This window comes from Bos indicus, chromosome 18 (assembly GCF_029378745.1).
Source record: "Bos indicus isolate NIAB-ARS_2022 breed Sahiwal x Tharparkar chromosome 18, NIAB-ARS_B.indTharparkar_mat_pri_1.0, whole genome shotgun sequence".
NCBI classification, from domain to species: domain Eukaryota; kingdom Metazoa; phylum Chordata; class Mammalia; order Artiodactyla; family Bovidae; genus Bos; species Bos indicus.
This window is the reverse complement of record NC_091777.1, coordinates 64,883,926-64,910,694: the sequence shown is the minus strand read 5'-3', so window position 1 is coordinate 64,910,694 and position 26,769 is coordinate 64,883,926. Positions and strand designations below refer to the sequence as shown.

At 48.9% G+C, this 26,769-nt stretch overlaps 1 protein-coding gene across 8 annotated transcripts; it reads left to right on the top strand.

Annotated features, from left to right (window-relative positions):
• Positions 1 to 472: 472 nt before the first annotated feature.
• Positions 473 to 26,687, top strand: ZFP28 (ZFP28 zinc finger protein). 8 transcript variants are annotated; one of them, XM_070772346.1, is made up of 9 exons: positions 676 to 898; positions 1,319 to 1,410; positions 6,059 to 6,185; positions 6,271 to 6,366; positions 8,304 to 8,455; positions 9,149 to 9,260; positions 9,599 to 9,694; positions 22,707 to 22,943; positions 23,055 to 26,687. In XM_070772346.1, exons 1-9 carry the CDS (start codon positions 691 to 693, stop codon positions 24,410 to 24,412), a joined length of 2,478 nt encoding a protein of 825 aa, XP_070628447.1. In that variant the 5' UTR covers positions 676 to 690; the 3' UTR covers positions 24,413 to 26,687. The 8 variants fall into 8 exon arrangements, with proteins under 8 accessions (XP_070628448.1, XP_070628447.1, XP_070628446.1 ...); XM_070772350.1 differs by adding an exon at positions 1,489 to 1,812 and having other exon boundaries at positions 843 to 939; positions 22,707 to 26,687; XM_070772351.1 differs by adding an exon at positions 1,489 to 1,812 and having other exon boundaries at positions 880 to 898; positions 22,707 to 26,687.
• The last annotated feature ends 82 nt before the right edge of the window (positions 26,688 to 26,769 follow it).

The following is a 26,769-nucleotide window of genomic DNA, read 5'->3' as shown; positions in this document are numbered from 1 at the left end:
GGACCCGCCGGTCGCTGAGGTCTGGCATCTGGAGTGTAGGGCTGACAGATGAGGGAGGCTCCTTGTAACAGGAGAGGGGACCCGCCTGAGGTCAAGGGGGAATGCAGATCGGACACCGAAGGCACGCTGCTCCTCAGACACCCCATCACAATCACGTCTCGACCCTGCCCAGGCCCAGTATTGCCCGTCTGTTTGCGCGTCCCCCAATTCTGATGGGTGACACCCTGCAAGAACCACGCTACCTGCCCTGCCCATCATATCATTTTCCGATCCCCACGGCCCCGCCCCTCGCCGCAGGCTCCACCCCCTCTGCAACTGCGCCTGCGCGCTCCAAGGCCAGCACGACTCCCAGAAGCCCTCGGGGTATGCTTCTGTCTCGTGAGGCAGCCTGTACGCCCAGCCAGACCCGCTGCTTGTGGGGGCAGCCGCGGGCCGGAAGGGCCGGGAGCGGCTGACCTGGGGCGGGGCTGACGGGCCCTGGCCTCGCCGCCGCCTGAGCTACCCTTGGCGCCTCCGCGACGCCGGCCGGGACTCCGTTTCCCAGAGGGCGCCGCGGCGGTGGACACGCCCCCTTCCGGCGGCGGCGCGCGGCCCGGCTCCCTGCGGGCCCGGCGGGGTGGTGGGCTCGGCTGCCGGGCGCGCGCGGGCCGGGGTGGGGCGGGCCGGCGGCGGGGCGCGCTCGGCGCAGACATGCGGGGGGCGGTGAGCGCGGGCCCCCGCGGGCTGGGGTCGCAGCCGCGGCGAGGCGCCCCCCGCGCCAAGCCCAGGGCGGGCCGAGGTCGGAGCGCGGGGACCCCGGTCGCCTTCGCCCGTCCGGCCCGGGGAAGGCCGCGCTCAAGGAGTGGCCCCACGTCTAAGGGCCGGCGAGGAGCGGCGACCACGGGACCGGAGGACAGAGGTGGGGGTGGCGAGCGGACGGGACGAACCCCTCCTGTCAGGGTGAGGGGAGCGTGGTGTCTGGGGCAGAAGGCTTCCCGGGGCCCAGGTGCTGGTGAATGGCGTCCCTGGGCTGTGGGGGGTGGGGGGGCGGGAATCCAAAGCTTGGAAACTCAGCCTGAGAGCGTCGGTCAGGGTCACCCTCACCGGACACCCCTCTGTTTCAGTGCTCCCAGAAACCCGCCTCCGCACCGTGGTTGCCCCTCGTAGGCTAGTGACCTAATTCCGGCTGCCCCTTCAAAATTGGTCCCCGGCCGCTCATGCTGGAGCATTTGATTCTCCACCTGTTGAATCCGTTTCGTATTTGTAGCCGTCGTTTAAGACGCAGCAGGAAGGGACAGGTGGAGACCTGGCCTCTAGCTGCTTCTTTCTCTTCCCCCAGCTCTGCCTTCCAGGGACACGGCCGCCCTCCGGGAGAGGGGGCCCAAGCAGGAGGCGGCCGGGACAGGAGTTGAACGGCAAGCCACGTCCCAGGTGAGGGGGCGTTCCCTCTTCTCCTCTCTGAAAGGCAAGCTTGCTTTTCAGGGCTTAATGACGTTTATTTTCTTTTAGAAGTTTTCAGTGTAAGAGACCTGTCGGGGGAGCTGGTTCCCATTTGCCCACATTCTGGTGAGTGGTGGGCTACAGGGGCAGCCCAGGGCCTCCCTCCCTGCTTCCTCTCCATGTCTTTCTCTGTTTGTCGGTCACTGAAGGACTGAGTCAGCCCCTCCCTAGAGTAAGGTGCTCCTCAGCACAGACAGGACAGCCCCTTTGTTGAACCTGGTTTGTCTGATGTTCTCTTTGAGCTAGGCCCTGGAGAGACAGATGGCTGAGCCCTGGCCCCTGCTCCCTGGGAGCTGTTAGTGGAAAGTCGTGGAAGCATACAGGGTTCTGAATGTGAGTTCTAGCATGGTGATAGTGGGCTGGAGGAACTCTCGGCGTCTCGGCACCTGTCGGGGAAGGGGAGGGAGGTGATCTCTGAGCCCCATGTTTCCTTTTTCAGTATTTTTCTTTGGCTGTGCTTGGGTCTTCATTGCAGCGTACGGACTTCGTGTGGTTACACTGCCAGGGCTTCTCGTGGTGGCACGCGGGCTCTCTAGTTGCTTAGCTGCCCTGCGGCATGTGGGATCTTTGTTCCCCGACCAGGGATCGAACCTGCGTCTGCTGCATTGCTAGGCGGATTCTTAAGCACTGGATCACCAGGGAAGTCCCAGGCCTCATGTTTTGCAGGAAGAGAAAAGGTTTGGCAGACAGAAGAGGGAAGGGCAGCCCTGGTGTGGTGTGTAAGGCTATCTTTTCCCGCTTGGTTGTGTTGCTTCTTAGAATGTTGATAAACTGTCTCCGTCCGCTGTGTCTCCTACGTGTCATCGCCAGCTCCTCCATGTATGAGCCAGGTTCAGTCGCCCAGTGAGCTCCATCCACATTACCAAAGGCGGCGCTCAGGTCTTGGTCTTTCTTGACTGTTGCTGGCATCTGAGGTCGTTCAGGGTTGCCAGGCTGACACTGTGAAGGGCCAGGTAGTAAATATTTGGGGCTGCAAGGCTGTGAGGTCTCTGTTGCAGCTGCTCCCCTCTGCCTTCTAGAAGCAGCCACAGAGCATACATAAGTGATTGGGCGGGGCTGTGTTCCAGTGAAACTTGATTGACAGAAACGGGTAACGGTCACCCCTGAAAGAGCTCACCGGGCGGCCACCCTTCCTGACTTCTCCGCTGCCGCAGCTCTTCATCATCCTGAGCTGCAGGTGTCGCTGGGCCTCCGGGCCCTGTACTTCTCTCTGTTCTTGTCTGCCCGCCTTCCCCTGTTCTCGCCTGTACAGACTAGCCACGCGCCGGCTTCTCCCGGTCCACCTTTCCAGCCCAGTCCTCTCTCTGAGCTCCAGGCCTCCGTGTCCAGCCGTGTGTCCAGTAGGGAGCTCACAGCGGACACATCCAGCCCCAGGCTCCTGGGTTCCTCCCATAAACCAGCCCCTGCCGCAGCTTGCCTCTGCCGGTCTGCGGCAGCTTCATACCCCAGTTCGTCAGGCCAGAGCTGGCGTCACTCCTGTCTCCTCTGCTGGCCTCACCTCCCGTGTTCGGTCCGTCGGCAGATCCCGTCAGCGCTGTTTTTGCTTTGTGCCCACACTCTGACAGCCGTCACCGCCCCTGCACCCCCGCCGCGGTCCTCCTTATCTTACCGTCCGCCGCTTCAGCTCATGCCCCCCGTGATCCCCGCCCAGCGCCGCAGCCAGAGAAGTTTGTGCTGTCGAGGTCTGCTCAGACCATCCTGTGGCTTCCCCTGCTCGGGGCTGAGGGGCCCCCTGCCACCTGGTGCCGCCTCTGACCCGGACTGCACGCCCCCATCACTCACTTTGCCTTCTAGAAGTTGCCTTCTCCATTTCCTGATTGCGCTGTCTAAAGCTTCAGAGCCTCCCACCCAGATTCCTCACATCCCTCTTCCCTGCTTTACTTGTGAAAGACTCTTAGCACTTTCCAGCATTCCATATGCTTAATTTACGTGCTTTTCTGTTGTCTGATTCTCTTACCACAAAGTACGTTTGACACAGGCAGGAGTTTTCAGTAGTTTTGCCCCAGTGCCCGATGCAGCAAATACGCGGTGGATGAATGTGTGAACATAGTCTTTTAAAGTGCTCTTGGAAACCAATGTTTCACTATTTAGTATAGTGTCACAATAATAACTTTTATGCTTAGAATGTGCATTGTCTCTGATTATATCATGTGAGTATATTCCCAGAAGTTTTTCTTACCTTGTGGATTAAAGTTCACCAAACTTATAATGAAAGCAAAATTCTTTAAAAATTATATGTGGGTGGAATAGCAGTATGGCCTCAAAAACTAGAATTCTAGTTTTTACTTTTTTACTAAAAAAAGTAAATGTCACCAAAATAATTTATTACAAACTTTTCATTTGTGCACTTGAAAAATTACCTGAATTGAATTGAACAACAACAAAAACCCTCTTTAATATATTTTTTTCTATAAGATATTAATTTCTATTCATCTTTTCCTGTAAAAGCACAGTATTTTTCTGTGAGGATAAGCTTGCTCTGTAGTTTTTATTTCTTTGTTTTTGAAGTCCGTCTCATCTTTATTATGACAGTACTAAGGCACCGGATCACATTCTTGTATGAGGTACAGATTCTATAGCTGTGGCTTTTCTCAGGGTGTAGTGTGACTCTGTGAAACCCATTTGAAAATCTCCGCACCTATATGATGGCAAGAGGAATGAGAACAGGACCTGCACATTCTCGCTGTGTGCTCACGTGGAGGAGGGGGCTGGGGAGCCTCTTCTCTAAGGACACTCATCCCATTCATGGGCAGCGGGTGGGCGGTTTCCCACAGTCCCTGTCTCCAAATAATACCTTCACACGGGGTGTTGGGATCTCAGCATGTGACGGGTAGGGGGACAGAAACATTCAGACAGAACTAACCAAAGTCATTAGTTCTGTGCACGAGGAGCCATTTGTAGAAACTGGGAAAACAGCTTCAGAGGATGTGTACTCACTCTGACATGGGGCCCCTCTGGAATATGGGGTTAGAGAGGTGGGGAAGGGACGTTTCTTATCAAGGAAAAAAACGCAGCCAGAAAACCCAGTTGCCGAGTACAAGAAAATATTTGAACTTGCATTCTTCTCCTTACGGGCCGCACAAGTTCCAGTTTTACCAAAGACAAAGTAGTGACAGATGCTAGAAAAACAGGCAACATTTCCTCTGGCTCCAGCTTAAAAAGCTACTGTAAAGATGCTGTAGTATATGCATCTGTAGTGTATACGGCATATGCTATATACAGATACAGTAATTTGTATACAATTGATATGCTACGTACACTGTATATGTTTTGCTTCATTTAGTAAGGAATATCTGAAAGCTGTTTGAATATTGGGGAAAAAAAAAAAGCATAAGGGTTGCCAGCCAAGGAGCAGGAAGACTTAGAATGGAAGATTGGAATCTGCAAAAACCCGTCTTTTAGAACTGGGTCAGAAAAAGTAGCCCCATCTGAGCACCTGTGCCTTTGAACGCAGTTGAAAATATCTGCCAAAAAATATCTGCAGTGAAATGTTTTATTTGTTTCTAAACCACTTTATTGAGGCAAGATTGACACATAGCTGCACATTTTTAATATGTACAACTCAATGAATATGAGGATAAACATACACCCACAGAACCCTTGTGACCCGTCTTTACAGTTCGGTTAAAGATGTCTTCAAAGTTTGTGTGAGTTAAGGAACATGTGATTGTACATTGTTCAACAGATACCGAACCTCCAAGGGGTTTTTTGTTTCCAGTACAACGATATCAGTCTTTAAGTGGAAAGGTGGGGCCTTGGTCAGCATCGACACATTGTTTATGAAACACCACATTCTGAGTGCCACGCTCTTGACGTGGGTCACATGGGTTTATTTCCCCATTCCTTTTTCTCTCTTTTTTTTTTTTTCCTCGGAGAGGAAGAAGGACTCGTTATTACCTGCAGGAAGTCAGGAACACTGGGGATTTTTCCCAGAGCGTGTCTCTCTGTCCCCATTCTTGTGCTGATCCAGACCACTTGCCTGTCCTCGCGGCAGAAAAGGCTCTGGTACGGGTTGTGCATGGGACAGCTCGGCCTCCCTTGTTTGTTGTTTGAATCGACGTGCTCCTGTATTTTACTTGTGTGCCCCCGCCACCTGCACAGAATTGCCACTTCTCCAGGGGTAGGGGCACTCTCTCTCTCTCTGAAGTTTATGACTGAATGAGGCCCAATCATTGACTGGATTTCCACATTATCAGACAGTACTCTGTACACATAAAATCTCCTACCTAAAATGGAGAGGAAGTAATTCTTAGCCCCTGTGTTAGTCTGTGAGGGCTGCCATGACAGAACTCCACAGGGTGGGCAGCTTCAGCGACACAGTGATTTTTCACAGTTCTCGGGGCCAGAAGTCCGAGACCGAGGGGTCAGCAGAGGTGCTTTTCCGCAAGGTCTCCCTCCGCTCCCACCACCTGTGGTTTCTTCCTCTTACGAGACACGGGTCCGTGCGACTCCACGCAGCTCTCGATCACCTCTCTGAAGTCCAGCCACATTCGGGGTACAGGGGCTGGGGGGGCGTGTTCTGCGTGTGCACCGGGGGTGTGAGCTCTGGTCCAGCGCGCACGCGGTCGTGTCGCCCCAGAGCCCGCTGACGTTCGGTGACGTGGCAGTGGAGTTCTCCGGGGAGGAGTGGGCCTGGCTGGACTCGGCCCAGAGGAGCCTGCACCGGAGCGTGATGCTGGAGAACTACAGGAACCTGGCCTCGCTGGGTAAGGGCCGGCTGCTGCCCCCGCCCCGCCCGCCGCAAGGACCGACCTGTGCGTGACCGCCTGCCCTGTCTTCTTACGCATTTAGGGCTTTGCCTGTCTAAGCCCGAGATGATCTCGTCGTTGGAGCAGAGGAAGGAACCCTGGGCTGTGAAGAGGAAGTCGACCAGAGGCATGCGCCCAGGTGAGCATGGCGGGGGCGGGGACCCAGGGCACTGCGCCCTCGGACGCCTGGGACCACCACCAGACTGCTGAACCGCCCCGCCCCCGAGGGAAAATCCAGGAAGCGAGGCCTGGGCTTTGCACGTTTCCTCTTCCCTGCCTCTCCACCTGCGCTCCCCCCCCCCCCCCCACACACACCAGCCTGGTCCGCTCTCTGCACCTCCTCTGTCTGCAGCTCCTCTGACCTTCCATCACTCAGACTTATGCAGTCACCTCTGCTCCTCACAAGGCTGATGCTGCTGTGGTTCTGTCTCATTTCCCTTTGATGAAATGACTTGCACTCAGGGTCTTCCTCTGACTGATTTCCACTGTGTCAGCTTTGAGTGAGGCCGCAGGTGCTGGCTGGGAGGTCGAGGGCGAGCCCTTGGAGAAGTCCCAGGGGCGAGACGACATGTCTCTGTGCACAGAAGTGCAACAGAAAGGGCTGTCTCACGTGTGACAAGTGTAAATAGGGACTCGAGGAAGAAAAGGTTTCATCCTCAGTTTCACGCCAGGGGAACAAGGCAGGAGCATAGAGCCTCGAGGAGAAAGGCGAGAAGGAGGGGACAGGTCAGTAGGTCTGCAGGCGATCTGGGCTGGGCCATGATTGGTCTAGGATCTGGGGGAACGTGTGTGCAGACCGGCCGCACAGGCAGGCGACTGGCTCTCAGGAGAGGGCTCTGATCCTGATCCAACGGGACGTTCTTGCAGATGTTATGCTGGTGTTTAAACCACGGGGAGTATAGAGATTTCAGTCACAGCATTATTTCTGGGACATCAGGTTAATCACAAGGACTCAGAAGTACAGATTCCTCATGGTGGGTCCTGTAATAGGAAATGACTACCGTCCCTAAAGAGTGGAGAATCTCGTAAGACCCCTTTGTTCAAACCATACTTCGGAGGAAAGTTTATATCCATAGAACAGTTATCAACTGCATCAACTCCCATGGGTCATCATACTCCCAGGGTCATTGTACACCCAGGAGAACTGGAACGGTGTTTCAGGGGAAAGTTTTCCTCTTATCGTCAAACTCGGTGGCTTTCTCTGAGCTGGTTTCCTGAGACAGAACTGTTTTTTTCCCCTTCTGTTGATGCTTTCTTTCTCTCTTTCTCAGTTAGAATCTCTAGCTCAGATTCTACTTGATGTTGAAGACTTGGCACATACAGCCAGGATCTGAACATTGGTTAGTTAGCATCGTAATAATTTTTTTTAAAGTTTACATTATAAATGTAATGTAAACAAGAGGAGCAAGCGAAGAAACCTTTGCTAAATAAAACGGAGAAAGATTCAGAGAGACTTAGTAAGCGTTTCCTCCTGTGGCCTCTGCCCACTCTTTGTTCCGGCCGTGTTTCATCTTAGATTTAAATCTCTGAATTCTCTCATCTCCTGCACTTGGATCTCTTTCTCTGCTGCTAAGTCGCTTCAGTCATCTCCGACTCTGTGCAACCCCATGGATGGCAGCCCACCAGGCTCCCCCATCCCTGGGATTCTCCAGGCAAGAACACTGGAGTGGGTTGCCATTTCCTTCTCCAGTGCATGAAAGTGAAAAGTGAAAGTGAAGTCGCTCAGTCGTGTCCGACTCTAGGGACCCCATGGACTGCAGCCTACCAGGCTCCTCCGTCCATGGGATTTTCCAGGCAAAAGTACTGGAGTGGGGTGCCAAAGACTAGACTCTTTCTCTAGTCTCCTGCCAAAAGTATAACATGCATCACCCGCTCAACATCTAGGTGTGAAAACTCACATTGTGTGTGGTAGTATTAAAGCCACACACGTTTGGGATCAGAAGGCCAGCGGATTGTGTAGAAAGCTTTCAAACGATATGTATTTTCTGAGAATCTTTTTCCATCTGGTTCCATTTGGGAAAATGTCTTCATACTAACATGTAGTAAAAGAGATACCTTCTTAAAACTATCCTTCAGACTCGCAGACTCTGCTGAAGACCCAGGAGTTGCCTTCAGAGAACAACTTCAGTGAAGAGGCGTTGTCCCAGGAGGTGCGCACGGAGAGAGCCCCGGAGCGCTCCGTCCTCGGGGAAGGCTGGGCTTACGCCGCTGTGTGTGAGGGGCAGCCGGTGAGTCGGGCACAAGCAGAAAACTGGCAGGAGGCAGAGTTTGCGGGGTTCCAGAGGCTTCCCTGCTTCAGCAGGACAGGGCAGGTGGGAGACACAGTCTCCTTCACAAAGAAAGGCAGCTTTGGAGAGCGATCTCGTTTACAGCAAGTGTGGGCGGATTTCCATTTGAATCCAGGACTTCTTACACAGTGTTCCCCCGCGAGAGAGAGCAGCTGCAGTCAGACACACACGAGGGGGACACTGGGTCCCAGCGAGTCGTAGAGAAGTGTGTAAATCAGGATCGTTCCACATGTCGTGGGTGTGAGGGAGCTTTGAGCAGGATCTCAACCCTTCCTTGTCATCAGAGATTTCATACCAGAGGAAAACCCTCTACAGGATTAAGTGAACCCCGTGTGTCAGGTGTGAGGAAGCCTCCGGTGAGCTCTAGAAAGTCCACACGCTGTGGACATTCACTCTCCTCCACCATGTTGCAAGTTCTCCATGGAAGAAACAGTTTCCCCGATTTTTCAATCCTCCCCCCGCCACCTCCCTGCAAACTTAAACGACATAACCAGCTCCGTCGTTACATGACGGGGATCACTCAGAACTAGTGAGAATTCCTGGTACCCAGTGCCTCTCATGGCGTGTGGACATGGACACCCCAGAGCCAGGTCACGAACACGGCTCGATGGAAACGCATGTCTGCCATTGCAGGGCTTGGTGGCCGTCACGGACGTGGCCACAGACGTCTCGCAGCGGCCAGACCCTGCTGGGCAGAGTTTCTGTAGGAGTGTGGTGTGGGCGGACCGCCATCCGGGGACAGGAGGTAAGGCCCTTCCTCTCCCAGACCTGACTCTTCAGGAGCCCCCGTGCTTCTTCCTCAGTTGTGAATTGTGTGTGCTGGGGGGGCCGAGCAGGGGGAGCTGCCTTCTAAAGTGTGGGCTGAATTCTTACTCTTGCTTCGTAAGAGTGTGACGTTTGCAGAGTTGAAAGTTGAAAGTTTGTAGACAAGAAAGTAGAACAACTTTCTTTGTCATAGATACTCTTCACTTTTCTTCCTGGGCCTTGCTGTAGTAAAACACTCTTCCATCCAAGCCAGGGAGCTGGTTGTCCGTCCGAGAACGCCCAGGGTGTGACAGACCTCGTGTCTTTTCCTGTGTGCAGGACGCTGTGCGTCTGAGCCAGACCTGGTCTCTTTGCTGGAGCGCAGGAAGGCACCCTGGACGGTGGATGGAGAGCTGGTCAGAGCCCCTTCCTCAGGTGAGCCAGGCGGCCGGGCGGAGACGCCCCTGCAGGGCGGGCAGCCCGTGCTTCTGTGGCTTGTTTGATAGCCCTTGTTTTCCATCCATGAACTCTGTTAAGTCTTCTAAGAACACAGGATGTTTTTCCATTTATCTAGGTCTTCTTCATCTTACTCATCAACGTTGGTAGTTTTCACTTTACAGTCTAGCAGCTTTTTAGGTAATTTTATTCCTAAGTAATTTATTCTTTCAGTGCTATATTTCATGGAATTATTTTCATAGTTCCTTTTCAGACTGTTCATTCCTAGTGTATGGAAATACAGCTGATTTTTGTGTGTTGATCCTGTATTCTGCAGTTTTGGTGACGATACATTAGCCCTCATGCTCTTCTTGTGGATCGTGTAGGGTTTTCTGTACATGAGATCATATCGTCTGCGAATACAGTTTGCAGTCTTCCTTTCTAACTTGGATGCCTTTTATTTCTGTGTCTTCTCGCTCTGGCTGGAACTTCCCAGGCATCCTTGTCTTGTCACTGACCTAAGAAGGAAAGTCCTCAGTGTTTATGTGGCATTTTTTTTTTTTTTATATGTGGCATTTTTAAGAAGAGCTTTTATTTTCCCTTTTTTAAGATCATCTTTTCCCAGAAAGCTGACTCTCCGCATCATCTCTCTCCCCAACACAACTTTTATCTCCGTGTATTTATTGCAATATAACTGCTTGCACAATTTTTGGTTTTTGCTAAGTGATTTAGCAAAAGGATTTCAGGTATATTCACTCCTTCCTGCAAGTTTATAGTCTGAGATAAGATCTGTACTTGTTCTGAGGTATGTTAGAGGTAATTAGATATAGTGTCAGCACTCACTGTTTTTATAAAAGCAGTCTCTCCAGAATGACAAATTACATCGCAAGGCCCTCTCTGTTAGTAAAGGGCCAGAGAGGAATGGAGGGTTCTGTCTGGCTGGTGGCAGCAGACAGGTCGATGTAAAGTGGTTTCTACCTGAGTGCCGGGCTCCCGCCATCAGCAGACTCTGCTGCAGTTAATCAAATGAGACACAGTTGACGGAAACACCATTTCTGGTTGTGCAGGGGCTGCCAGGGTTTCAGGCCTCTAATGAATACTCAGTGGTAAAGAATCCGCCTGCAATGCAGGAGGCAGGGTTTGATTCCTGGGTTGGGAAGATCCCCTGGAGTAGGGAATGGCAGCCCACTCCAGTAATCGTGCCTGGAGAATCCCATGGAGAGAGGAGCCTGGCGAGCCCCAGTCCATGGGGTCGCAAAGAGCCTGACACAACTGGGTGACTGTAGCACAGCAACGAATGTTACAGAAAAGGCTGACCGTCTGTGCTTGGCCTGCTCCTGGACCAGCGTCTGTGACGCGATGACTGCCCTGGCGTCGATGCTGCACGGCCAGGGGTGAGGGAACGAGCGTCACAGCCTGCGTTTTAGGTGGTGTGACTGCAGAACAGTTTTCCAGCTCCTCATGCTTCTGACATGTAACTGGTTCCACAGATGCTGAATTTATTTAAACTTTTTCTCTTCACTTCTCCTGGGTTCCTGTATGAATCTGGTCTGGAGTCATCTTGCATATTCGAGACTGCACTTCCCGTGTGTCAGAGGTGCATGGCTTAATGGTTCCTTTACAGTTTTTTTCACCTGTGGGTGTCCTTTCCGTGTTCCAGAGGTACACCGTTTAGTACTTTCCTTAGGGTTTCATTCAGCAGTGAGTTCACTTTCCCGTGTGTCAGAGGTTCACGGCTTAATGGTTCCTTTACAGTTTTTTTCACCTGTGGGTGTCCTTTCCGTGTTCCAGAGGTACACCGTTTAGTACTTTCCTTAGGGTTTCATTCAGCAGTGAGTTCACTTTACCGTGTTTCAGAGGTGCATGGTTTACTGGTTTCTTTAGGGTTTCATCATCAGGGAATTCACTTTTCCATGTTTCAGAGGTGCGTGGTTTTGCGGCCTCATCATGGTTTCATTCACCAGTGAGTATACTTTCCTGTCTTTCAGAGGTGCACTGTTTTCTGGTTTCCTCATGGTTTCATCTCCAGTGAGTACGCTTTCCCATGTGTCAGAGGTGCATGGTTTAGTGGTTTCATCAGGGTTTCCTTCAGCAGTGAGTTCACTTCCCCGTGTTTCAGAGGTGCATGGTTCACTGGTTTCGTTAGGGTCTCATTCACCAGGGAATTCACTATTCTGTGTGTCAGAGATGCGTGCTTTGGCGGCTTCACTTCATCATGGTTTCATTCACCTGTGAGTGTACTTTCCCGTGTTCCAGACGTACACAGTTTAGTGATTTCATCAGGGTTTCATTCAGCAGTGAGTTCACTTTCCCGTGTGTCACAGGTACATGGCTTAATGGTTTCTTTAGTTTCTGTCACCAGTAAGATCACTTGGACGTGTTTCAGAGGTGCAGATTTTAGTGGTTTCATGAGGGTTTCATTCAGCAGTGAGTTTACTTTCCCGTGTTTCAGAGGTGCATGGTTTACTCGTTTCTTTAGGGTGTCCTTCATCTGTGAGTTCACTTTCCTATCTGTCAGAGGTGGATGGTTTACTGGTTTCTTTAGGGTTTTATTCACCACTAAGGTCACTTTTCCCTGTATCAGAGGTGCACGGCTTAGTGGTTTCCTCAGGGTTCATTTCCAGTGAGTACACTTTTCCATGTGTGGGAGGTACACGTGTTAGTAATTTCTTTAGGGTTTCATTCACCAGTGAGTTCGCTTTCCCGTCTGTCACAGGTGTGTGGTTTACTGGTGTCTTCAGGGTTTCATTCACCAGTGAGTGTACCTTCCCGTGTTTCAGAGGTGCATCGTTCACTGCTTTCTTTAGAGTTTCATTTACCAGTGAGTTCACTTTCCTGTGTGGAAGATGTGCACGGTTTAGTGGTTTTTCATGGTTTCATTCACCAGTGGTTTCTCTAGGGTTTCATTCATCAGTGAGTTCCCGTATCGTGTGACAGAGGGGTACGGTTTAGTGGTTTCTTTAGGGTTTCCTTCACCAGTGAGTTCACTTTCCCGTGTTCCAGATGTCCTTGGTTTACTGATTTCTCTAGGGTTTCATTCACCAGGGATTTCACTTTGTGTGTGTCAGAGGTGCGTGGTTTAGTGGTTTCATTCAGCAGTGAGTTCACTCTCCTGTGAGTTAGAGGTGCATTATTTAGTGGATTCATTAGGGTTTCATTCAGCAGTGAGTTCACTTTCCTGTGTGTCAGAGTTGCATGGCTTAATGGTTCCTTTATAGTTTTTTTCACCAGTGAGTTCACTTTCCCGTGTTCCAGATGTCCTTGCTTTACTGATTTCTCTAGGGTTTCATTCACCAGGGATTTCACTTTGCGTGTGTCAGAGGTGCATGGTTTAGTGGTTTCATTAGGGTTCATTCAGCAGTGAGTTCACTCTCCCGTGAGTTAGAGGTGCATTATTTAGTGGTTTCTTTAGGGTTCATTCACCAGTGAGTTCACTTTCGTGTGTTTCAGAGGTGCACCGTTTACTGGTTTCCTTAGGGTTTCATCTCCAGTGAGTACACTTTCCCATGTGTTGGAGGTACACGTTTTAGTAATTTCTTTAGGGTTTCATTCACCAGTGAGTGTACTTTCCCGTCTGTCAGAGGTGCATGGTATACAGGTTTCTTTAGGGTTTCATTCACCAGGGAATTCACTTTTCCGTGTTTCAGAGGTGCACATTTTAGTGGTTTCATCAGGGTTTCATCCACCAGTGAGTTCACTTTGCCGTCTGTCAGAAGTGCATGTCTTCCTGATTTCTTTAGGGATTTGTTCTCCAGAAGGTCACTTTTCCATGTATCAGAGGTGCATGGTTTAGTGATTTGATCAGGGTTTCATTCACCAGTGAGTGTGCTTTCCCATGCTTCAGAGGTGCACGGTTCACTGATTTCTTTAGGGTTTCATTCACGAGGGAATTCACTTTTCCACGTGTCAGAGATGCTTGGTTTTGTGGCCTCATCGTGGTCTCATTCACCAGTGAGTGTTCTTTCCGGTCTTTCAGAGGTGCATGGTTTACAGCTTTCTTTAGGTTTTCATTGACCCGTGAGTTCAGTTTCCCATCTGTCAGAGGTGCACAGTGTAGTGGTTTCTTTAGGGTTTCTTTCACCCGTGAGTTCACTTTCCCGTGTTCCAGACATACACAATTTAGTGGTTTCATCAGGGTTTCATTGACCAGTGAGTGTGCTTTCCTGTTTTTCAGAGGTGCACCATTGATTGCTTTCCTCAGGGTTTCATCTCCAGTGAGTACACTTCCTATGTGTCAGAGGTACACAATTTAGTAATTTCTTTAGGGTTTCATTCACCAGTGAGTTCACTTTCCTGTGTGTCAGAGTTGCATGGCTTAATGGTTCCTTTATAGTTTTTTTCACCAGTGGGTGTCCTTTCCGTGTTCCAGAGGTACACCGTTTAGTACTTTCCTTAGGGTTTCATTCAGCAGTGAGTTCACATTCCCGTGTTTCAGAGGCGCATGGTTTACTGGTTTCTTTAGGGTTTCATTCTCCAGGGAATTCACTTTTCCATGTTTCAGAGGTGCGTGGTTTTGCGGCCTCATCATGGTTTCATTCACCAGTGAGTATACTTTCCTGTCTTTCAGAGGTGCACCGTTTTCTGGTTTCCTCATGGTTTCATCTCCAGTGAGTACGCTTTCCCATGTGTCAGAGGTGCATGGTTTAGTGGTTTCATCAGGGTTTCATTCACCACTGAGTTCACTTTCTCATGTTTCAGAAGTGCACAGTTTACTGGTTTCATCAGGGTTTCATTCACCAGTGAGTTCACTTCCCCGTGTTTCAGAGGTACATGGTTCACTGGTTTCTTTAGGGTCTCATTCACCAGGGAATTCGCTATTCTGTGTGTCAGAGATGCGTGCTTTGGCGGCTTCACTTCATCATGGTTTCATTCACCTGTGAGTGTACTTTCCCGTGTTCCAGACATACACAGTTCAGTGATTTCATCAGGGTTTCCTTCAGCAGTGAGTTCACTTTCCCGTGTGTCAGAGTTGCATGGCTTAATGGTTCCCTTACAGTTTTTTCCCCAGTGAGTGTCTTTTCCGTGTTCCAGAGGTGCACCGTTTAGTGCTTTCCTTAGGGTTTCATACAGCAGTGAGTTCACTTTACCATGTTTCAGAGGTGCACGGTTTACTGTTTCCATCAGGGTTTCATTCACCAGGGAATTCACTCTTCCCATGTTTCAGAGGTGCGTGGTTTTGCGGCCCTTCATGGTTTCATTCACCAGTGAGTGTACTTTCCCGTCTTTCAGAAGTGCATGGTTTATGGTTTTCTTTAGGGTTTCATGCACCCGAGAGTTCACTTTCCCGTCTGTCAGAGGTTCATGGTTTACTGGTTTCTTTAGGGTTTACTTCACCCGTGAAGTCACTTTCCCGTGTTCCACATGTACACAGTTTAGTGGTTTCATCAGGGTTTCATTCACCAGTGAGTGTACTTCCCCGTCTTTCAGAGGTCCACCATTTACTGCTTTCCTCTGGGTTTCATCTCCAGTGAGTACACTTTCCCACGTGTCAGAGGTACACGTTTTAGTAATTTCTTTAGGGTTTCATTCACCTGTGAGTGCATTTTCATGATTCAGAGGTGCACGGTGTATACTTTTCATCAGGGTTTCCTTCAGCAGTGAGTTCACTTTCCCGTATGTCAGAGGTGTGTGGTTGAGTAGTTTCCTCAGGGTTTCATTCACCAGTGAGTGTGCTTTCCTGTCTTTCAGAGGTGCACCATTCACTGCTTTCCTCAGGGTTTCATCTGCAGTGAGTGCACTTTCCCATGTGTCAGAGGTACACGATTTAGTAATGTCTTTAGCGTTTCATTCACCAGTGAGTTCACTTCCCGTGTGTCAGAGGTGCATGGCTTAATGGTTCCTTTACAGTTTTTTTCACCTGTGGGTGTCCTTTCCGTGTTCCAGAGGTACACCGTTTAGTGCTTTCTTTAGGGTTTCATTCAGCAGTGAGTTCACTTTCCCGTGTTTCAGAGGTGCATGGTTTACTGGTTTCTTCAGGGTTTTATCATCAGGGAATTCACTTTTCCATGTTTCAGAGGCGCGTGGTTTTGCGGCCTCATCATGGTTTCATTCACCAGTGAGTATACTTTCCTGTCTTTCAGAGGTGCACCGTTTTCTGGTTTCCTCATGGTTTCATCTCCAGTGAGTACGCTTTCCCATGTGTCAGAGGTGCATGGTTTAGTGGTTTCATCAGGGTTTCCTTCAGCAGTGAGTTCACTTCCCCGTGTTTCAGAGGTGCATGGTTCACTGGTTTCTTTAGGGTCTCATTCACCAGGGAATTTGCTATTCTGTGTGTCAGAGATGCGTGCTTTGGCGGCTTCACTTCATCATGGTTTCATTCACCTGTGAGTGTACTTTCCCGTGTTCCAGACGTACACAGTTTAGTGATTTCATCAGGGTTTCATTCAGCAGTGAGTTCACTTTCCCGTGTGTCACAGGTACATGGCTTAATGGTTTCTTTAGTTTCTGTCACCAGTAAGATCACTTGGACGTGTTTCAGAGGTGCAGATTTTAGTGGTTTCATGAGGGTTTCATTCAGCAGTGAGTTTACTTTCCCGTGTTTCAGAGGTGCATGGTTTACTCGTTTCTTTAGGGTGTCCTTCATCTGTGAGTTCACTTTCCTATCTGTCAGAGGTGGATGGTTTACTGGTTTCTTTAGGGTTTCATTCACCACTGAGGTCACTTTTCCCTGTGTCAGAGGTGCACGGCTTAGTGGTTTCCTCAGGGTTCATCTCCAGTGAGTACACTTTTCCATGTGTGGGAGGTACACGTGTTAGTAATTTCTTTAGGGTTTCATTCACCAGTGAGTTCACTTTCCCGTCTGTCACAGGTGTGTGGTTTACTGGTGTCTTCAGGGTTTCATTCACCCGTGAGTTCACTTTCCCGTGTTCCAGACGTACATAATTTAGTGGTTTCATCAGGGTTTCATTCACCAGTGAGTGTGCTTTCCTGTCTTTCAGAGGTTCACCATTTACTGCTTTCCTCAGGGTTTCATCTCCAGTGAGTACACTTTTCCATGTGTAGGAGGTACACATGTTAGTAATTTCTTTAGGGTTTCATTCACCAGTGAGTTCACTTTCCCGTCTGTCACAGGTATGTGGTTTACTGGTGTCTTCAGGGTTTCATTCACCAGTGAGTGTACCTTCCCGTGTTTCAGAGGTGCATCGTTCACTGCTTTCTTTAGAGTTTCATTTACCAGTGAGTTCACTTTCCTGTGTGGAAGATGTGCACGGTTTAGTGGTTTTTCATGGTTTCATTCACCAGTGGTTTCTCTAGGGTTTCATTCATCAGTGAGTTCCCATATCGTGTGACAGAGGGGTACAGTTTAGTGGTTTCTTTAGGGTTTCCTTCACCAGTGAGTTCACTTTCCCGTGTTCCAGATGTCCTTGGTTTACTGATTTTCTAGGGTTTCATTCGCCAGGGATTTCACTTTGCGTGTGTCAGAGGTGCATGGTTTAGTGGTTTCATTAGGGTTTCATTCAGCAGTGAGTTCACTCTCCCGTGAGTTAGAGGTGCATTATTTAGCGGTTTCATTAGGGTTTCATTCAGCAGTGAGTTCACTTTCCTGTGTGTCAGAGTTGCATGGCTTAATGGTTCCTTTACAGTTTTTTTCACCAGTGAGTTCACTTTCACGTGTTTCAGACGTGCACAGTTTACTGGTTTCATGAGGGTTTCCTTCACCAGTGAGTTCCCTTTCCCGTGTGTCAGAGGTGCATGGCTTAATGGTCTCTTTACACTTTCTTTCACCAGGGAGTTCACTTTCCTGTGTTTCAGAGGAGCACAATATACTGGTTTCAGGAGGATTTCATTCACCAGTCATTTCACTTCCCCGTGTTTCAGAAGTGCATGGTTTACTGATTTCATCAGAGTTTCATTCAGCAGTGAGTTCACTTTCCCATCTGTCAGAGGTGCATGGTTCACTGATTTCTTTAGGGTTTCATTCACGAGGAAATTCACTTTTCCACGTGTCAGAGATGCTTGATTTTGCGGCCTCATCGTGGTCTCATTCACCAGTGAGTGTCCTTTCCCTTCTTTCAGAGGTGCACCGTTTACTGGTTTCCTCAGAGTTTCATCTCCAGTGAGTACACTTTCCCATGTGTCAGAGGTACAAGTTTTAGTTAATTTCTTTAGGGTTTCAATCACCTGTGAGTGTACTTCCCGTCTGTCAGAGGTACATGGTTCACTGGTCTTTAGGGTTTCATTTACCAGGGAATTCGCTATTCCGTGTGTCAGAGGTGTGTGCTTTTGCGGCCTCATCATGGTTTCATTCACCTGTGAGTGTACTTTCCTGTCTTTCAGAGGTGCATTGTTTACTGGTTTCCTAAGTGTTTCATCTCCAGTGAGTACACTTTCATATGTGTAAGAGGTACACATTTTTGTAATTTCTTTAGGGTTTCATTCACCTGTGAGTTCAGTTTCCCCTGTGTCAGAGGTGCACGGTTTAGTGGTTTCTTTAGGGTCTCATTCACCATTTAGTTCACTTTTCGTGTGTTTCTGGGGTGCTCCATACTGGTGTCCTCACGGTTCATCTCTAGTGAGTACACTTGCCCATGTGTCAGAGGTACACATTTTCGTGATTTTTTTAAGGGTTTCATTCACCAGTGAGTTCATTTCCCCGTGTTTCAGAGGCGCATGTCTTTCTGGTTTCATCAGGGTTTCATTCACCAGGGAATTCACTTTTCCGTGTGTCAGAGGTGTGTGGTTCACTGATTTAATCAGGTTAGTGGTTTCATCAGGGTTTCATTCACCAGTGAGTGTACTTTCTCGTCTGTCAGAGGTGCGTGGTTTACTGGTTTCTTTAGGGTTTCATTCACCAGGGAATCACTTTTCCATGTTTCAGAGGTGCGTGGTTTTGTGGCCTCCTCATGGTTTCATTCACCATTGAGTGTCCTTTTTCCTCTTTCAGAGGTGCATGGTTTACAGCTTTCTTTAAGGTTTCATTCACCAGTGAGTTCAGTTTCCCGTCTGTCAGAGGTGCATGGTTTACTGGTTTCTTTAGGGTTTCCTTCACCCGTGAGTTCACTTTCCCGTGTTCCAGACGTACACAATTTAGTGGTTTCATCAGGGTTTCATTCACCAGTGAGCGTACTTTCCCGTGTTTCAGAAGTGCATCGTTTACTGGTTTCTACGGGTTTCATTCACCAGGAATTAACTTTTTCGTGTGTCAGACGTGCGTGGTTCACTGATGTAATCAGGTTAGTGGTTTCATCGGGGTTTCATTCAGCAGTGACTGTACTTTCCCGTGTTTCACAGGTGTGTGGTTCACTGGTTTCTTTCGGGTTTCATTCACCAGGGAATTCAGTTTTCCGTGTGTCAGAGGTGCGTAGTTTTGCGGCTTCACCGTGGTTTCATTCTCCTGTGAGTGTACTTTCCCGTCTTTCAGAGGTGCACTGTTTACTGGTTTCCTTGGGGTTTGATCTCCAGTGAGTACATTTTCCCATGTGTCACAGGTACACGTTTTAGTAATTTCTTTAGGGTTTCATTCAGCAGTGAGTTCACTTTGGTGTGTCATAGGTGCATGGCTTAATGGTTACTTTACAGTTTTTTTCAACCGTGAGTGCACTTTCACGTTTCAGAGGTGCACAATTTACTGGTTTCATCAGGGTTTCATTCACCAGGGAATTCCTTTTCCGTGAGTCAGATGTGTATAGTTCACTGATTTAATCAGGTTAGTGGTTTCCTCAGGGTTTCATTCACGGTGAGTGTACGTTCACATGTTTCACAGGTGCATGGTTCACTGGTTTCTTTAGGGTTTCATTCACCAGGGAATTTGCTATTCCGTGTGTCAGAGGTACATGCTTTTGCGGCTTCATCATGGTTTCTTTCACCTGTGAGTGTACTTTCCTGTCTTTTAGAGGTGCCTGGTTTACTAGTTTCCTCAGGGTTTCATGTCCATTGAGTACACTTTCCTATGTGTCAGAGGTACACGTTTTAGTAATTTCTTCAGCGTTTCATTCAGCAGTGAGTTCACTTTCATGTTTCAGAGGTGCACGGTTTATACTTTTCATCAGGTTTCCTTCACCAGTGAGTTTACTTTCCCGTGTGTCAGAGGTGCATGGTTTAGTAGTTTCATCAGGGTTTCATTCACCAGTGAGTGTACTTTCCCTTCTGTCAGAGGTGCATAGTTTGCTGCTTTCTTTAGGGTTTCATTCACCAGGGAATTCACTTTTCCGTGTTTCAGAGATGCACATTTTAGTGGTTTCATAAGGGTTTCATTCACCAGTGAGTTCAGTTTCCCATGTGTCAGAGGTGCATGGCTTTGGTTTCATCAGGGTTTGATTCACCAGGAATTCACTCTTCTGTGTGTCAGATGTGACTGGTTCAATGATTTAATCACGTTAGTGGTTTCATCAGGGTTTCATTCACCAGTGAGTGTACTTTCCCATGTTTCACAGGTGCATGGATCACTCATTTCTTTAGAATTTCATTTACCAGGGAATTCGCTATTCCGTGTGTCAGAGGTGCGTGCTTTTGCGGCTTCATCACGGTTTCATTCTCCTGTGAGTGTACTTTCCTGTCTTTCAGAGGTGCATGGTTTACTGGTTCCTCAGGGTTTCATCTCCAGTGAGTACAGTTTCCCATGTGTCAGAGGTACACGTTTGAGTAATTTCTTTAGGGTTTCATTCAGCAGTGAGTTCACTTTCCTGTGTTTCAGAGGTGCACGGTTTACTGGTTTCTTTAGGGTTTCCTTCACCGATGAGTTCACTTTCTTATCTGTTAGAGGTGAATGGTTTACTGGTTTCTTTATGGTTTCATTCACCACTCAGGTCACTTTTCCTGTGTCAGAGGTGCACGGTTTAGTGGTTTCCTCAGGGTTTATCTCCAGTGAGTACACGTTCCCATGTGTCGGAAGTACACGTGTTGGTAATTTCTTTAGGTTTTCATTCACCAGTGAGTTCAGTTTCCCGTCTGTCAGAGGTGCATGGTTTACTGGTTTCTTTAGGGTTTCATTCACCCGTGAGTTCACTTCCCCGTGTTCCAGACGTACACAATTTAGTGGTTTCATCAGGGTTTCATTCACCAGTGAGTGTGCTTTCCTGTCTTTCAGAGGTGCACTATTTACTACTTTCCTCAGGGTTTCATCTCCAGTGAGTGCACTTTCCCATGTGTCAGAGATACACGATTTAGTAATTTCTTTAGGGTTTCCTTCAGCAGTGAGTTCACTTTGCCGTGTGTCAGAGGTGCGTGGCTTAATGGTCTCTTTACACTTTCTTTCACCAGTGAGTTCACTTTCCTGTGTGGAAGATGTGCACGGTTTAGTGGTTTTTCATGGTTTCATTCACCAGTGGTTTCTCTAGGGTTTCATTCATCAGTGAGTTCCCATATCGTGTGACAGAGGGGTACAGTTTAGTGGTTTCTTTAGGGTTTCCTTCACCAGTGAGTTCACTTTCCCGTGTTTCAGATGTCCTTGGTTTACTGATTTTCTAGGGTTTCATTCGCCAGGGATTTCACTTTGCGTGTGTCAGAGGTGCATGGTTTAGTGGTTTCATTAGGGTTTCATTCAGCACTGAGTTCACGTTCCCATCTGTCAGAGGTGGATGGTTTACTGGTTTCTTTAGGGTTTCATTCACCAGTGAGTTCACTTTCGTGTGTTTCAGAGGTGCACCGTTTACTGGTTTCCTCAGGGTTTCATCTCCAGTGAGTACACTTTCCCATGTGCTGGAGGTACACGTTTTAGTAATTTCTTTAGGGTTTTATTCACCGGTGAGTGTACTTTCCCGTCTTTCAGAGGTGCATGGTTTACAGGTTTCTTTAGGGTTTCATTCACCAGGGAATTCCTTTTCCGTGTTTCAGAGATTCACATTTTAGTGGTTTCCTCAGGGTTTCATCCACCAGTGAGTATACATTCACATGTTTCACAGGTGCATGGTTCACTGGTCTATTTAGGGTTTCATTAACCAGGGAATTCGCTATTCCGTGTGTCAGAGGTGCGTGCTTTTGCGGCTTCATCACGGTTTCATTCACCTGTGAGTTTACTTTCCTGTCTTTCAGAGGACATGCATGGTTTACTGGTTCCTCAGGGTTTCATCTCCAGTGAGTGTACTTTCCCATGTGTCAGAGGTACACGATTTAGTAATTTCTTTAGGGTTCATTAACAGTGAGTTCACTTTACTGTATTTTAGAGATGCATGGTTTACTGGTTTCTTTAGGGTTTCATTCACCAGGGAATGCACTTTTACACGTGTCAGAGGTGCGTGGTTTTGCGGCCTCATCGTGGTTTCATTCACCAGTGAGTGTCCTTTCCTGTCTTTCAGAGCTGCGTGGTTTACAGCTTTCTTTAGGGTTTCATACACCAGAGAGTTCACTTTCTTGTATTTCAGAGGTTCATGGTTTACTGGTTTCATTAGGGTTTCATTCACCGTTGAGTTCACATTCCCATGTTTCAGAGGTACATGGTTTAGTGGGTTTCATCAGGGTTTCACTCATCAGTGAGTTCACTTTCCCGTGTGTCAGAGGTGCACTGTTTAGTGGTTTCTTTAGGGTTTCAATCACCAGTGAGTTCACTTTCCCGTGTTTTAAAGTTGCACAGTTTACTGGTTTCGTCAGGGTTTCATCTCCAGTGAGTTCACTTTTCCCTTTGTCTGAGGTGTGGCGTTTAGTAATTTCATTCAGGTTCATTCCCCAGTGAGTTTCTCCACAGTCTCGGTTTTGGCAGATCCCTCTTTCTCCAGTGTAGGGTAACGGGATCAGGGTCATTCCCCAGTGCGTTTCTCCACAGTCTCGGTTTTGGCAGATTCCTCTTTCTCCAGTGTAGGGTAAAGGGATCAGGGTTCATTCCCCAGTGAGTTCCTCCACAGTCTCGGTTTTGGCAGATCCTCTTTCTCCAGTGTAGGGTAACGGGATCAGGGTTCCTTCCCCAGTGCGTTTCTCCACAGTCTCGGTTTTGGCAGATCCTCTTTCTCCAGTGTAGGGTAACGGGATCAGGCTTCCTTCCCCAGTGCGTTTCTCCACAGTCTCGGTTTTGGCAGATCCTCTTTCTCCAGTGTAGGGTAAAGGAGTGTTTGTTTCTTGTTTTCTCCCTTGTATCTCTCAGGCCAGCAGTGTACAGAGGAAACCCAGGAGTTCCTTTCAAAGCAGAGTTCCTTTGCTGAAGTGGTGACAGACAGAACTTCAGAGACTAATGTAGGTCGTTCCTCGCTCAGAGAAAGCTGGGACGCTGAACGTCTATTTGAAAGGGAGCTGGCAAGTCAGGAGACACGACTGGGGCAGGAGGCAGTCGCTCACCACAACACCCTCTCTGAAGAGAGAGTGTGTCCATATAACAGACCAGGTAGGTGGTTCCACCTGGACGTCTCAGAAGAGGGAGTCCACCGCCCTGACTCGGTTAAGAAAGCTTTGCCCCCAAACTCAGTGCTGATAAAACATGCGGGAATCTACACAGGGAAAAAACTCTTCAGATGTCACGAATGCAAGAAAACCTTCACCCAGAGCTCGTCCCTCACCGTCCACCAGAGGATCCACACGGGCGAGAAGCCCTACAAGTGTAAGGAGTGCGGCAAGGCCTTCAGCGACGGCTCTTCCTTCGCCCGCCACCAGCGGTGCCACACGGGCAAGAAGCCGTACGAGTGCCTGGACTGCGGGAAGGCCTTCATCCAGAATACATCGCTCGTCCGCCACTGGAGGTACTACCACACAGGGGAGAAGCCCTTCGACTGCCTGGACTGCGGGAAAGCCTTCAGCGACCACATCGGGCTGAACCAGCACCGGCGGATCCACACCGGGGAGAAGCCCTACAAGTGCGAGGCGTGCGGCAAGTCCTTCCGCTACGGCTCGTCGCTGACCGTGCACCAGCGCATCCACACCGGGGAGAAGCCCTACGCGTGCGAGGTGTGTCGCAAGGCCTTCAGCCACCACGCCTCCCTCACCCAGCACCAGCGCGTGCACTCGGGGGAGAAGCCCTTCCAGTGCAAGGAGTGCGGGAAGGCCTTCCGGCAGAACATCCACCTGGCCAGCCACCTGCGGATCCACACCGGGGAGAAGCCCTTCGAGTGCGCGGACTGCGGCAAGGCCTTCAGCATCAGCTCGCAGCTGGCCACGCACCAGCGGATCCACACCGGGGAGAAGCCCTACGCCTGCAAGGTGTGCAACAAGGCCTTCACGCAGAAGGCCCACCTGGCCCAGCATCAGAAGACGCACACTGGGGAGAAGCCCTACGAGTGCAAGGAGTGCGGGAAGGCCTTCAGCCAGACCACGCACCTGGTGCAGCACCAGCGCGTGCACACAGGGGAGAAGCCCTACAAGTGCCTGCAGTGTGGGAAGGCCTTCGGCGACAACTCGTCCTGCACCCAGCACCAGAGGCTGCACACGGGCCAGCGGCCCTACGGCTGCGCAGAGTGCGGGAAGGCCTTCAAGACCAAGTCGTCCCTCATCTGCCACCGCAGGAGCCACACCGGCGAGAAGCCGTACGAGTGCGGCGCCTGCGGCAAGGCCTTCAGCCACCGGCAGTCCCTGAGCGTCCACCAGAGGATCCACTCCGGGAAGAAGCCCTACGAGTGCAAGGAGTGCCGGAAGGCCTTCATCCAGATCGGCCACCTCAACCAGCACAAGAGGGTGCACTCGGGGGAGCGGCCGCACGGCCCCGGGAGGAGCCGCAGAGCCTTCCGGCAGGGCTCGCACTTCGCACACGCGCGGACGCACGCGGGAGACGCGCCCGCGCACGCGGCGCCCGCGGCACGCCCCGCGGACCTCTTGCCCGCGTTCCTCTGGAGCCCGCCCTCGCTGCCATCCCTGCCGTCCTGAGACGCCGTTCTGCAGGCCGCCGATGGCCGCGCTTCAAACCCCGTCTCCCTCTTCCTTGAGGACTGTCCCGTTCTTGTCCTGTTTCCTCTTCAGATTGCCAGTTAAACCAAACGCGGAATTTCTTTTACTGCTCACGTAAAAATCGGTGATGCGATCCTTCAGATCGGTGAATGTGTAAGATGTATGTAGCAGGACCAGTGGTCCATGCTAAGGGATGAGTGGTGTTAGCTCTTTATAGAACATTCGTTTTGGACACGGAAAAGTTACCATTGGCAACTGACCAAAAACGATGCACAGAAAGAAGCTAAGGATTTTAGATCAGGGATGGGCCATTCAAGATAGTCAGTGAGGCTTTTCCGGTTTTGGTTTAAAACTCAATTCCATAATACTGAGTTAGTATTGGGGCTTTTCATTTATCTGCCTGTGTGAGGTGCTGTCACCTTGTTGGTAAATTACTTAACATTCAGCAAGACTTGATCATTTAAAGTCACCAGGGCTTATGAGTAAATTCCATTAAACTTAAGGAACCACTAACCTTCAGGCAAATTGATCTGGACTGTGTGACTCACGGCCCAAGTTTCACTGACTGTGTTCAAACAGCCCATGGCCTAATTTTTAAAAATGATTTTAATGGAGAAACAAGTGAAAAGAATAATAGTTTATGACAACATGACAATTACATGAAATTTAAATTTCAGATTCCATAAGTAAAGCCTGATTGGCTCACAGACATGGCTCACAGTATGGTTACATGCTGCCTGGGGCAGCTGTCAGGCCACAACAGCAGAGCTGAGAAGCTGCAGCAGAGATACCGTCATCCGCAAAACCTCAAGCATTTACTTACTAGCTTGCCAACTTGCAGTCCCCTGCAGAGAGAAACAAAATATACAAAAGGTTCTAATTATTTGTCTGAGAATAATACAACTCTCCCATCAAAAATAAGAAAAACTAAAGCAATTTTTGAATAGAGGTGAAAGGATATTACTAAAGCATCAAACAATAGGAAATACAAAAGGAGAAATAATGATATTTTTCTAGATGAAGTACTACCATTAAAATGTTTATAAATTGCCGTTCACAACAGGGTCCCAGTAGGATATGTTTGCTCTGACAGTTTTAGTGGAAAACACGGAAGGATGATTTGTCAAACATAGCAGGACATTTAAAAAATGTTTTGGTTTATAATCAGATTGGCTTCCTTGGGTGTAAAGAATCCACCTGCCAGTGCAGGAGATTCAGGTTCAAACCCTGAGTGGGAAAGATCCCCAGGAGAAGGAAATGGCAACCCACTCCAGTATTCTTGCCTGGAGAATCCCACTGACAGAGGAGCTTGGCTGCTACAGTCCACGGGGTCACAAAGAGTCGGACACAACTTAGCGACTAAACCACCACCACCAAACACAGAAAGGAGAAAGGCTTTACTGAGTAGGGGGCATTGAGCCCTGGAAGACATGAAGACAGTAAGCCAGCCCATACAAAGATTTAAATCAACTTTGGCATGGCAGAAGGTGCCAAAAAGATGTAATAGAAAACTGGCAGAAGATAACAGTCCATATGAATCAATGTGTCATTTAAGAACAGAGTGCTGTGACACATACAAAGCAGGGAAGTAGGTGGTGCACGCCAACAGATGCGTCGTGCTCGGAGAACTCAAAGAAAGAACACGTGTTAGGTTCTTAAGCCCATTGGTCAGAAACTTACAAACTTAGTACAAATCTTGACTCTCAGATGGGTTAAAATCTAACCTGGTTAATATGCTGTACCTGTATCAGTGTGGGAGACAGGAGGCTGGTCATCGTTACCCTTGTCAATGTGCCTGCTCTGGTTTGGGGTGGCAACGTAGCATGACCTGTCCGCTTTATAAACATGCATTCCTTTTGAAACAGTAACTCTAGATCTAGGAGTTTCATCCCACTGGAATAAATATATAAGTATAAATAATGTTGATTGCAAAGTTTTAATTACAACACAAATTGATGACATTGTGATTATTCAATACAGTATTGTCCAGTTAGTATAAAGATGAAATTCTGTGTTTGCTCCTATGGAGTATTGTTGTACACAATATATTAAATATGTGATTTGCAGAACCTTATGTGTAAAATGATCTTGTGGTCATATAGAGTCAAAATATTTAATATATGTGTGTGTGTGCATGTGTGTCTATATATGAGTTGGCTAAAAAGTTGATTCAGGTTTTCTGTGTTAAAACCCAAATTAAGTTTTTGACCAACCCAATATGTGTGTTTTTTCAATATATATATATTGAAGTCTGTTTTTGTCTTTAGCACACATTGGCTCTTTGTTGGCTCTCTGTCTTTCTTCATTTTTTATTGTTCTGTTGGACAGTACAACAA